The sequence below is a fragment of the Rhincodon typus genome, chromosome 28 (genome assembly GCF_021869965.1).
Source record: "Rhincodon typus isolate 14 chromosome 28, sRhiTyp1.1, whole genome shotgun sequence".
NCBI classification, from domain to species: domain Eukaryota; kingdom Metazoa; phylum Chordata; class Chondrichthyes; order Orectolobiformes; family Rhincodontidae; genus Rhincodon; species Rhincodon typus.
Genome location: NC_063359.1, coordinates 27,350,063 through 27,363,331, shown reverse-complemented (window position 1 = coordinate 27,363,331; position 13,269 = coordinate 27,350,063). Strand labels below are relative to the sequence as shown.

At 39.3% G+C, this 13,269-nt stretch overlaps 1 protein-coding gene across 6 annotated transcripts in view; it reads right to left on the bottom strand.

Annotated features, from left to right (window-relative positions):
• Nucleotides 1-6,405: 6,405 nt before the first annotated feature.
• Nucleotides 6,406-13,269, bottom strand: part of ralgps1 (Ral GEF with PH domain and SH3 binding motif 1) — a 679,153-nt gene continuing 672,289 nt past the window's right edge. For all 6 annotated transcript variants that reach the window (XM_048613656.1, XM_048613661.1, XM_048613657.1 and 3 more), the window contains 3 exons: nt 11,874-11,979; nt 10,485-10,576; nt 6,406-7,775 (listed from right to left, as the gene is read on the bottom strand). In XM_048613656.1, the coding sequence (XP_048469613.1) occupies nt 7,746-7,775; nt 10,485-10,576; nt 11,874-11,979 (228 nt within the window). In that variant the 3' untranslated portion in view covers nt 6,406-7,745. The remainder of the gene's footprint in view (nt 7,776-10,484; nt 10,577-11,873; nt 11,980-13,269) is intronic.

Genomic DNA, 13,269 nt, shown 5'->3' with positions numbered 1-13,269 from the left:
TCCTTTTTAACCACTTTCACTCCTCTTGACTCTTACTGCTGTTTTTCAATGTGTAGATTTCAAAATATAATCAGTGAAGTATGCTTCAGCTCTTTATTATGGCAGAGCTAATTTTGATTTTCATAAGCAGTGAATAGGCAAAATTGATGATGGCGTGCTGACGAGTTAAAAATCCATCCCCCTCACTCTTTTTTCAGGTTGGAATGTGGACATAGAGTTTAAAAGCACGTGAAGGGACCCTTCAGCTCATTGTGTCTGCACCAGTCTTCAAGTATCTGTCTACTCTAACCCCACTTTCCAGCACTTGGTCTACAGCCTTGCAGTTCAAGTATTCATCTAGATGAGGTTGCAGACTTGCTCGCTGAGTCAGTTTGTTTGTTTGCAGATGTTTCGTCACCCTGCTAGGTAACATCGTCAGTGCACCTCCAGTGAAGCATTGGTGTTCTGTCCCACTTGTTATTTATATGCCTCGGTTTGCTGGGGTGGTTGGTATTACTTTCCGGTTCTGTTCAGTGGTTTGTATATCGGGTCCAGTTCAATGTGTTTGTTGATGGAGTTCCGGTTGGAATGCCAGGCTTCCAGGAATTCCCTGGCATGTCTCTGTTTGGCTTGTGCTTTTATGGATGTGTTGTTCCAGTCGAATTTGTGTCCTTCTTTGTCCGTGTGTACTGACACCAGTGAGAATTGGTCGTTTCTCTTGGTGGCTGGTTGGTGTTCATGTATCCTTATTGTCAGTTTTCTTCTAGTTTGGCCTTTTTAATGTTTCTCATAGTCCTTACATGGTACTTTGTATATTACATTAGCTGTGTTGGTTGTGGATATGGGATCCTTTATGTTCGTCAGTAGCTGTTGCAGAGTGGTTGTTGGTTTGTGGGCTACCCTGATACCTAGGGCTTTGGGTAGTCTTGTGGTCATCTCTGATATGTCCCTGATTTACGGTAGGGTGACCAGCGTGTCTGGCCGTGTTATCGTCTTGTTGTGATCTGTCACGGAGGTAATAGCAGCTTGTGCTTTTTGGGTATCCATTCCTTTTAAAAACTCTGTATAAATGCTCCTGTTTCATTTTGCGCAATTTTGGGTTTGAATAATGTCCTGATGCAGTTCTGTTTATGGGTGTTTGGGGTGGTTGCTGGTGTAATTAAGTATCTGGTCTGTATGTGTCGTTTTTCTGCGTATGCTAGTCTGGAGTTCCACCATTACATCTATGAAGGGTAGTTGGTTGTTGTTTCTTCCTCTTTTTGTGAATTTTATTCCGATGAGGATGATGTTTGTCAGTGGATTTCTTCTAGTCTTGTGCGTTTGATAATCATGAAGGTGTCATCTACATAGTGGACCCAGAGTTTGGGTGGGATAGCGGGGACCGTTGTCCGTTATAGCAGGGTGATGAAATGTCTGCAATTGAACACACTGGCTCGGCGAGTAAGTCTACAACCTCATCCACAACCCGAGCTACAAATCCTCTCAAAAAGTTCATCTAGATACTTGAATGTTGTGAGGGTTCCTATTTCTATCAGCCTTTCAGGCAATGAGTTCGAGATACTCTGCACCTTCTGGGTTTAAAAAAAGTTTCCTTAAAACCCCTCTACTGCTCCTGCCCTCAAATGTATGCCCGTGATTATTGACCTCTGTGCTGGGGGGAGACAACCTTCCTATGTATCCTATCCATGCCCCTTATTTTGTATGCCTCAATTAGACCTACAGTTCACCTTCTCACTCTAAGGAAACCATGAAGCTTCTTCAAGTCTGCTGGCACTAATGTAATATAAAAATGTCCTTCTGGCAAATTTAAACTCAAGACCTAATCTGAAAGTTTGACCTAGAATTTGCAATGCTACATCTAGATGGCAGAAAGGCAGCAAACTGAGACACCGTGCAAAAGCAAATGCCCATTTTTGAAATATTCTTTTTTTTTTTTTCCCCAATCCACATTCTCTATTTCCCTCGACTTCTTGGTTTGCTGCAGTCCACATAATGTAGATGCACTGACAGCACTATTCGCAAGGTTTTCACCCAGTGACCAAGAGGGAGTAGAAATGTTGGGGGTGGTGGGGGATGTCTGCTGAACTTTAAACTGGTAGTGCACCAATGCATCTATCACCAAGAAAAACAAAGGGAGAAAAGGTCGTACCTTTGGAAATTACAGCAAAAAATGACTTGTGTGTTGCTGCTGTGCTTCTTCTAGATGGTGCACACTAATCAGTGGTGGTGGGAATGAATGTTTAAAAGTGTTTTTTTTAAGCTTTTTGGATAGACGTTCAACCACATTCATGTGACAGTATTCCATCATACTCCTGACTTATCTTGTAAATGCTGGACAGGCTTTGAGTCAGATGGTGAGTTACTTGCCACAGAATTCTCAGCCTCTAACCTGCTTTCATAGCTGCAGTGTTTTATATAGTTGGTCGAGTCCAGTTTCTGCTGACCTTCTGTTAAAAACCCTTAGAAACAAACTTTATCTACTGGGGACATGGGCATTCTGTTTCTTTTTGGAAAAAAACATGTTGCTTAAGATTTACCTTGTGTTGTCACAGTGGAAGTTTTAATATGTGATGATCATGCGACTGAACATGAAGGGGAGGTGGGTAGACAGCTTGTAGTGCATATGTTACTTATCAGGTCTTGCTATATATGGTAATGACTGTATTGAACATTATTGAATATGCCAACTCTGTATGATGGAGGGAAGGTTGTTGAAGCAGCTGAAGACAATTGGGACTTGGACACAACCACTGCATCAGAAGGATTCTTCACTTTAGGGTAGTGTCTCTACTTCTGAACCAAGAGGCCTGGGTTCAAGTCCTACCTGCTCCAGAGATGTGTCATAGCATCTCCGAATAGATTTAAAAAAAAAAAATCTATCCTACACTGATAATTGCTGCAGTTCAATCGTCTTCCTGTGTGCTATTTTGACTCCTGCCAGTGGAGATTTTTTTTTTCCCTGCCACTGCCTTCAAATTTATTAGTGCTTTTTGATGCCATATTTGTACAAGTGTTGCCTTGATGTTAGGAAAACCATTCTCCCCACACCTCTAGAATATGGATATTCTGGCCATGTTTGAACCAAAATCGTACTGAGGTCTGGGGCTAAAGAGTACTGAAGAAGATTAAACGAGGCATCAAGTCCTACAAATAAAATAACCATAAAATCTCAGCATGTTCACTTCTTCAGAATAGCTGTTGGAAGCCTTCAGGTATTTCATGTAATTTTGCTGTTGTATATGTGCTTTCTGAAATTCTTATAGAAGTGTACAGAAAAGAGGTTGTTTAAAAAATATAGTGAAAACCAATGTTCGCAGGTGGAGGTTATGGCAGTATTGCATTTCAGAAAACCAGGATGCCGATTTTCAGAAGTGAATGCTGTTTAGCAAACACTGGTGTACAACATGAATTCAAGACGTAACCAGAAACTTCTAACCATTTAATGGCTACCTTTTAAGGAGCACACAGAAGTATGTTGTTGTCGATTACTGATTAAATTATTCTTCCTTTTTGACTTGTGGCTGAAGTTTTTTTTAAGGGAAGATGAATTTAAGAATTTATTGCCCAAACTGTGTGTGGTGCCTCTTGATATTTTAAATTCAAACTATGAAAGATGTTAACGGGGCTTATCCAATAGAGCGGCATTCCTTCAATACTGTATTGGTCTAGATTGTGTGTGTAAACAGAGTGCCATTTGAACATATGATCTTCAGACAGCACAGTGCTATAACCTAAGCCACTGCTGAAACCTTCCTTTTCCTGATCTTCCAATCCACTTGTTTGATTTGTAGTAATATGACTTCATCCATGAAGCAAAATTACTTGAACATTTCACCAAGCTTGTGCTATGAAAGACACTGAGTTGCTGCCAACCATTCAGAGTAATGCACTTTTTTTAAAATAGCAATTTGTTTATTGAGTAAGTGAAACTGCGTCATCAATGTAACAAGCTGACAAAACAGCAACTTGATACAAGCCTGAGGTAACAAATAATTTAGCTAAGAACATCCATTTGGGGCTGTCTGAGTTCAGTGGTTTAAACAGATTAAGCTCAGCAGTTGTAAAAAGAAACACTAACACACGTGCCATGCGAGTAACCTTCCTCTGTTACCATATTTTCTTTTGGAGCTGTATGAAAATCTACAATTTACATCTACATGTAAAAACTCAATAGCAACACCTGTTGATCCAGCACTTTGATCAACTAAATAAATGTGCCTTTTTATTAGCACTTTAGAGATTGAACCCATTGCGTTCAAGCAAACCGATAGTTAGTTATTATGTGCATTTTGATCAATACTCGTGTTACATTTGATGATTATAATTGTGCATTGCGTCCAATGTGAATTCATTTGTACAGTTATAGTGCAGTTTGTGAACTCTCACCACGCATTCTCTGGCTGCTTGCTGACAGGAGTGTCATGAAGGCAGCCAATAGCAATCTACTGCACAGTGAATTTGAGACAAATAAACATTTGGTACAAGTGCATAAAATGATGCAGCTTGGCGCAATGAGAAAATTAATTTCTGTAGGGTAGTTGAATTGTGCAACAGAAGCTGTCAATTTAAAAAAAAAAAAAAAATTCTCATTTTGCTAAAACAGCCATTATGGTGCTGTTCCTTCAGATGGTTCCCTACAGCATGAAAACAGACCATTTGGCCCAACAAGTCCACCCTGACCCTCCAAAGATCATCCCACCAAGACCGATTTTTTTTTCCCCCTTACCCTCCATTTCCCATGACTAACATACACACCCTGGATCATGATGGGCAATTTAGCATGGCCAATCTATCTAACTCACACATCTTTGGACTGTGCAAGGAAACCCAAGCACCTGGCAGAAACCCACAGCGAGAATGTGCAAACTCCACACTGGCAGTCACCTGAGGATGGGATTGAACCTGTGTTCCTGGCACCATTACTAACCACTGAGCGACTTGCTGTCCTCTCCATGTTAGACTGTAGTTTGTATGCCGAAGGGCTTCATGTATTGTACCAATACATAGATAAATTGCAGCACTATCTGCATTTAAAATGGGCATGAGGGTAAAGATGGGGAATTGGGAGACAGGGCATGTTGTCTTTAAGCATGGTTTGTGTTTTATTTCTGTAGTCATGATTTTCCCAACCAGCAATATCTTGTGCACTTCTGTACATTTCTATATTAAGTAATGAATGCCAGGCACACTGCCAGCCTTTGAATTAGGCTTGGGCATCTTCCCTATAAATAAGCTGCCACATGTAATTCTTGTGTGATAGTACTCTTAAAGTGGACTGGCCTTGGCGTTGTGTGGGTACCATTAATGCTGAGCTGATTTCATTTGACATTTTTTCCTACAACATTGCCAGGTATATTGCTAGTGTACACTTGAGGCATGTTATTGGACTGAGGAAATGAAAATTGTCCATCTCAAACTCAGACATGAAACAAAATAATACTGATTGCAGATTTACTCAAACTGGAATTGAGACACGTTTATGTGTGTTGGAGGGGTCTATGAGGAATAGAGAAGAAGAGAACTTATTACTCTAAATTTGCACCTTGTGACTTATTAAAGTTTAATACAGAGGCTGGAAATTAAATGGATCAAGCTACACTGCCCCTCATATGCAGACTTCATAGTTGAAGATATAAAGTAAAATGTGGCTATGACATCTGCAGGATGGATATATTTAGTGCTAGGTAGTAGATTTTTTTTTTTGAACATTGTTTACTATTTACTATCTTGTGCTTTTGGAAGTTGCTGATCTACAGAAATCAGCCACGACCTGCATCCCAGTTTCAACAGAGCAGGAAATGTGGACAATTCATTTACTACAGTATCTGTGTACTAGCTTTCACTGATGCAAAGTACATCACCAGTATAAGTAAGATTACATGCAATATCTGTGGGTTATGCAACACAGGTTCTGTTAATGTGGTTTTGGTTTGACATTATTTGTAGCTGGAGTTTCAAGATTAAGCACTGCACTACTCCGGTGATATTCCCCTTACTTACTCCAGAAGCCCTAATAGTAAATTAAGGATAACTTGCATTCCAGCATTCTCACCTGTAAGGAAACACCTAGTCCTAGTTCAGTTCCTTCAAAGTACAAATTCTGGTTGAGCTATGGTTTAGTGTCCCCAACCAACATCTTCCCTCATTGTGGAACAGCAAAATGACTGCATATTTTAATACCATACAGTGCTAAATTATGAACCTTAATTAGTTTTCTTTCTATGAAAAAACATGCTGACTTTGGCACAGAAAATCTGAACAATCAACTTTTTAAAACAAAAAATTTCACTACAGATGTTGCAAATTAGCCTGAATTACTATTACCAAAAGTTCTGTTGCCTGCCTGTGAGAACAGAGGGTTAAATTTGAACCAACCCAGCTACTTTAGATTGTCCAGCAGATAGTTAAAAATAAATTAATCCAATGTTGCCAAAACAGAATACATTTTATGTGGAAACCGTGAGACACAAAGACACAATGACAGCAAATATTTTAAAAGTTAACACATCTTGAAGGCTTAGATAAATGTTGGGACTCGAATTCATAGTCTTTGATGAACCTTGCTTCTGCTGTACATTAACTACTATATGCAACTCTTTAAATAATACACAACAAAAGAGGGTTGTCATACATTATATACTTATTGCAACAGTTATGCAAAAGTCACTTAAATAGTTTAGAAAACTGAAGACTTTTGCAAAGAATTGCTAGAATCAAGTAGCATAGCAAAATAAATGAACATTATCCAAACACATTTAATTTGATTTGTAAACCATATTATAACTGGCATAATGTGATGGTGTAAAGCACACGTCTGGCACAATAAAGCAGTCATTATTGATTGGTGCATAATGGTTTCTTTACCTGGCTGTGCTGTTTGTACAGAATCCACCTTCGCACTCTGCAGTGCTCCAATGAATCGCGTAGTGGCCAGGTAGCGAGTTCTACTGCTAAAGACCTTGGACCAGCATAAACATCCTCAAATTGAAAATACTGCCTGGCATAGGATAAGGTGGGTGGCAGTGTTAATGAAAATATTCAGTTGGGACAGTTTTATTTTGGGGAGGGGAGCAAAGGGAAGAGATAAAAATAAATTGGTTTGGGATAGGCAGGAACTATGAGGTTTGCTCAAATGTCACGATAGATTCAAACTCCACTAGGTGAAGGTCGCTGGAACCATGAGATTACTATCACCGCCACAGACAACTTTGAGGCAATCACTGTGCCAAACAATTCAGTGCACTTCATTACAAAAAAAAACTCTGTTCACTGATTTACTATTCTAAACGCCACTCAATGCAGCCTGTTAACACTGTCAGTAGTACATTTTGTGCATAAGAAAGATAATACCCAACATGGGCTAAAAATTGTTCCATTACAATAAAGCAGCTTAAGAATAAAAACAAACATTAAAAAAAAATATAGGCAGCAGTTATTACGCACAGTTCCACGGTCGACAACTATTTGTGGTATAGTCAGGTTGTAGTTTCGCCAGTGCTAAAACTGTGTCTAATGTCTGCGGCTGATACCATAAATTAGGAACAGTCGTTAACTTCCTCTTTCAAGACATACCAAAATCATTTTAGGGTCGCATCATAAGCTTCAAAAAAAAGTGCTTCAGTTTTCAACGCTGACAATTGATGCACAAATTTGTCCTCATAAGATCTGTTTTTTCCTTCACTTTTTTTTAAAATCCATTCGATAGTTTTATTTCCCATTGCTTGGGTTGGCACTTTGATCACATCACATGTACTGGATTCAAATGTTCACTCAAATGACATAAGGTTGGTTGGTATCTGAAAGTAGACGAGAAGGAAACACAAAGTCAAAAGCCATCTGTGGTTATAAGAACATGAGAATCAAAAGCACAAGTAAGCCATTTCGCCCCCTTGAGCTAGCTCTGTCCTTAACTCCGCTCTTTCTGCTTGTTCCCCCGTAACCTTCACTTCCCTTGTCCATCAAAATCTCTCAACTCAGCCTTGAAAAAAAATAAATGATCCAACCACTACAGCTCGCTGGAGGAGAGGTGACCTGACCAAAGCACTTCCTCTTCATAAATGGGAGACTTCCTTCTCTTAAAGAAAAAAAACTGTATTCCTTAATTGTAGATATCCCCACAGGGAGGAACATCCTGCCAGCATTCACTCTGAAGCCACCTCAGTATGTTTTCTGTTTCAATGAGATAAGCTCTCATTCTTGTAAATGTTGCCAAAGGGTCTGGAAAGACCTGAACAGGTTACCACTTGATTGAGTGCAAGAAACACAGCCACCTTCTGGTCTAACACGTAGAGTCTTATAGAATAAACAAGATGTAGTTTGTTACATCTCTGCACTATTTACAAGTTATAAGAAAAGTCTGTCTCCTATGAAATCCTACTTCAATCTCCATTTCATAGGAGACAGACTTTTCTTATAACTTGTAAATAGTGCAGAGATATAACAAACTACATCTTGTTTATTCTATAAGACTCTACGTGTTAGACCAGAAGGTGGCTACCTTCACACTGTAGAGTATTGCAGGATAAACTGACATTTGTCATTTGACAAGGTCTTTATCCAAAGGATCAGCTGAGTGAGCATTCGCTGAAGTGGCTCCAATGCAAGAATACACTTCCTTAAAGGTGGTGTGCAAAACTGTGCACAGGACTCTGTGGTTTTACCAATGCCCTGTACAGTTGTAGCAAGACTTACATACTTTTGTATTCCATTCCTCTCACAATCAAGGCTAACATTCCACTTGCCTTCCTAAGTGCTCATTGTCCTTGCATGCTGACATTTTGGTGTACAAGGACACTCAGAGCCATCTTGTTCTACAGTATTCTGCGCTGTCTCCCGACAACATGCCAGTTACATGATTGCACCATCCCCTGGAGAAACCTGGATCCATGGAAGATTGCGTTAACATAAATGAGTCACCAGGCGTCCGCTGCCTGAGGGAAAACAGTGGCAATCTCAAAATGGGTGCAGTGACCGTGTCTGTCATGGGAGCTGCTATTTCATCCATAGCTAGTAATGTAACTTTGATACTACTGGACTTGCTCATCTTGTCAACTGAAGGAGGGTAACAGAAGGACTAAAGGAGGGTAACACCCAAAACATTGACTGCTCCTTTCCACCAGATGCTGCCTGGTTTGCTGTGTTCTTCCAGCCTCCTGATTATCTACCTTGGATTCCAGCATGTGCAGTTTTTTTTGTCTCTTACCAATTTTTACCACTGCAAAGTCTCTTCAAAGGATGTCTGCTTTGAAGAAGTTCTCTGCCTCCCTCAGACATGAACTCAGTGAGTCCCTTTCTCACAGCTACACTGCTGTAACCTCTTCAGCCCTTCATCTCTTTGACCACAGCATGAAACAAACTCACTACTACAGCCATGTGACCTTCCTCAGCTCCAGTCCTGAAGAAGGGTAACACCTGAAACATTGACTGCTGCTTTCCTTCAGATGCTGCCTGGCTTGCTGTGTTCTTCCAGCTTCCTGTTTGTCTCCCATGGTTTAAATGTTGTGAATTCGTCACAAATTTGTCCCCATATAAATTAGGTGGAAACAAAACTTGCATTCTCAAATCAAAGGAAATGATTTAATTTATTGTTTCTGGCAAGTGAAGTAATAACAGTTACATATACTGTTTTCCAACTTAATTGGAGACTTAATTTTAGACTAAAAACCAGGCCATTACTGTATTGAGATAATTAAACAGCCGCATTATTTCTCCGATGTCAATCTATCTTCACTTTAGAGATTTTTGACATGGATAGGATTATTAATAGTTGATGAGTGGAACTGATACATTCCAAAACATCTTTGCCTAGTTGATTTTTTAAAATTTTAACTAGATACATTCTCAAAATCCAAGTCTGAAACTGGGACCAAATGGTTTGGTACCAAGATTGTGCAGTCCTAAAACTATGAACTCTCCATGCTTCCCCCCACAACCTCCATCTCAGTCTCTGTGAAGGAAAGGAAAATTGCAAACTAACAAAATTGGGCACCAAATCGATCTTCCAGGTATTTGGTCATTATTTCAATGAGTAGGATACCACCTACTGCGAGAGTCAATGAGCAAAATAGGCAAAACAAAGATTAACAATCAAAACTGGAACAAATGCCTTGGTTTTAACTCCACCTACTTTGTAGAAACATGAGGAATTCACTTCAGTCATTTTCTGCCCTCTATCTGCACCACTACCTTTACATGTACAGCCAACAAGGTTATTCCACCCATGCCAGTGAAACCTCATTGTAAATGCAGGTCAAGCTCTGATGAAATCAGAGGGGACCGACCTATCATTTTAACCTGAGCCATGAGCAAGGGAACAGTGCTGACTTCTCCTTAATGCGGAAAGTGCTGGGCACAGCAGCCAGGGATGACAAGCTGTGTTTAATAATACAGATTTAACAAGCTTTGTGTAAGAGCTTTTCTTCATTTCTACAATTTAAAATGGTGGTTTCATTTTTTTGCCATTACCAGTGAGTACAATACTCACTTTGGATTGTCATACATCTTACCTGAGGCCGATTGCTTTTGCATGCATCATCCAAGTGCTTGTGCCACAATATTGCATGAAACCTCGAGCTGGTCTGGAACTTGTAAACATTACCTATAATGGAAAGGCAAATGTGTATTCACATTGGCAACAACTTGCAAATATACAGAGCTTTCAAGATGATAAAGTGACCTAAGTGTTTCACATGCAGTCAACAAATTCCAATCTTCAAAAATGAAGACCATTTGAGCATGAACTAATTCCCTGTGACTCAACAAGTGAAGCAAGTCACTCACCTTTCATAAATGCTATTGAACTGATTGAAAGAATGTCCTTTTGCTATGCAATCTTGGTAATAGCAGTGTATTGATCTAAACTGAATTGTTTCATTATCTATTGAGAAAACACTTCAATTTCAATATTCATTAATTCCAGTGAATCTTCAGCTTAGAACCGTATCCAATTTTTTTTTCATTGCTGATTTAATGGTGCACATTTTTATTTCCAAAATTTGATTGTCAAGACTCCCACAATACTCAATCCACCTGCCCTTTCTTCCCCTTACAATTTTGAAATAGCAATCAGTTTAAGGGTTAATGCTGTTCCATGCAACAGCTACTGATAATATTGGTACCCCAATCTCCAGTGTACAAACAGAAGCCTCTGGCCTATAAACCAAATGGCCAACCACTGGTATTTGTGCATTCTGTAAGTAAAACTTCCATTTCATCAAAAGAGTGAAGCGGAAGTTGCATTTCAGCTAAACATCTTCAGAGAGTTTCAAGGAAACTTTAAATAGGAGAAACTATCTACAAGTTCTCAGCTACTGACTAGACAATTAACCATCTCCACCGAGCAATTTCAGCCTGCTGACTCTACCTCTGGATTCCATCTTAAAAGGAAGGATATTATTAAACTGATATCCCTTAGTTATTTCGCACTTAAGTTGTTGCTCATTGCATAATCTCTTTCTCCTTTTTTTGACTTTGTCTCTCCATATATGTTTGTAAATATGTCAGTGTTGCAAAATATTCCCTGGTGCCTACTGGTATGTGAAATAAACCCTAGTCTAATGTTACAATAGTGTCATTGCGGTACTTATAAAGACGAGAATTCAGGGAGGGTGGGGGAAATTGTCCCCCACTGTTTCTTAAGGAAGAGGAAAAATTAAATCACTATCTGCGAATGGACTGGTCATGAGTATAGTGAGACAGATTTGTCTTAAAGCTCACAATCTCTCTGTAAACCAAACTCAGCTAAAATGTCATATGAAAATACATTAAAATGTCTGATTATATGAACAGTTTGGAGACTACCTCTGCCACTGTAGCATTGAGGCCGAGTTACTCAAGGACAGCTCCATACATAGGAAATTTGAGAGAACAGACCATCTTTCTCATTCTGCGCTCACCTTTATCAGGATCGCTTAACTGAAATATGTCTGGGTGCTCTGGGTCATCAGGTAGAACGACCATCCATCCTGCTATAGACACCTTCTTACTTGGCGATGATTTGAACTGTTCAAAAAATAAAGTACAGGTTATGAACAAATCAGAAATCTTAAGAAAATGACTCATTAAAGAGATAAAACGGTCAGGAGGTTTAGAAACTGCAAACGAAAGACACACCAACTGATCAATTGAGTCTATTGGTCATGATCCAGATATCCTGCTGACCAACGTCTTGCTGATTAAAGATACAATCGATTTTGCCAATTCACTTACAAGAAGTTTTCTTTGCTCTTCGTTAATCATTTGTTCATAGTCTGTGCAACGTTGGGAAAAGATTTGATTTAGATAAATGAAAATTACAGGTAAAAGATTTCCAGATTTATGAAACTCTGGCCAGATATGGGTTCTGTAAATAGACCAGCACGTTCTCAGTTGGAAAGCTAGTTAAAATAAAGCAACTTGCAAACAATCAAGAGCTGCTACCAGTCTGTCGATAGCCAAACAAAACATACAGAAGCATTTATTTCCTAATTTCCCCTCTGCTGATGCCTGCTCTGATTGTTGACTTATACATTCAGCTCCGCTTACAGATGTCTAAATCGAGTAAACCATGTGTTCTAGACATGTATAATCCCAGGAAACCATCAAATTGGTGCGCAGAATGGTACTAATTTAATAGCATAAACTGTTTTGCTGCTATTCCCGGTCACGCACCACAGTTGTTGTGCCTACACAAGTATCGACATATCTATTAGCTCTTTATGACTTTTGAGGTTTTTTTGGACAGATAGTGAATGTTAGAAAATATTCATATTAACCTACTGAGGTGTCCATTCAAGTGATCCACACAGACCTCCTGTTATTTGCTACAACTCTGGAACAGACCACAAAATTATGCTGAAAACTGCTTAGGGACCAGTAACTTTCGGGATGGAGCTCACTGAAACAATAACATATTCCATGGTTTTAAAGAAATAACAATAAACTTTACAAACAAACATTAGAACAGTAATACAATCTACAGTACATGTACAACTTATTTCCAATACCCAGAATCAACACATGATAAATTTGGGTAATATCGAATAATGCACATCAAATAGCAAATGTCATCAAGACAGAACCTGCAGATTTCTCAGCAATTCCTGCAGACATTAACAACACAGTGGGTCATCAAATCTTACCAATTTTCACAAGGAATAATATTTCTTCATTTTTGCAGATCTGGCCTTGAAACTTTCTGTCAAAGATTGCCTTGACAACAGTGCCCTTTCTGGTTGATCAGCCTCTTTTCCTTTGACTATGTTCCTCTGGACTCCAACAGCCTTTCAGCACTCATTCGTAAGCATCACTACA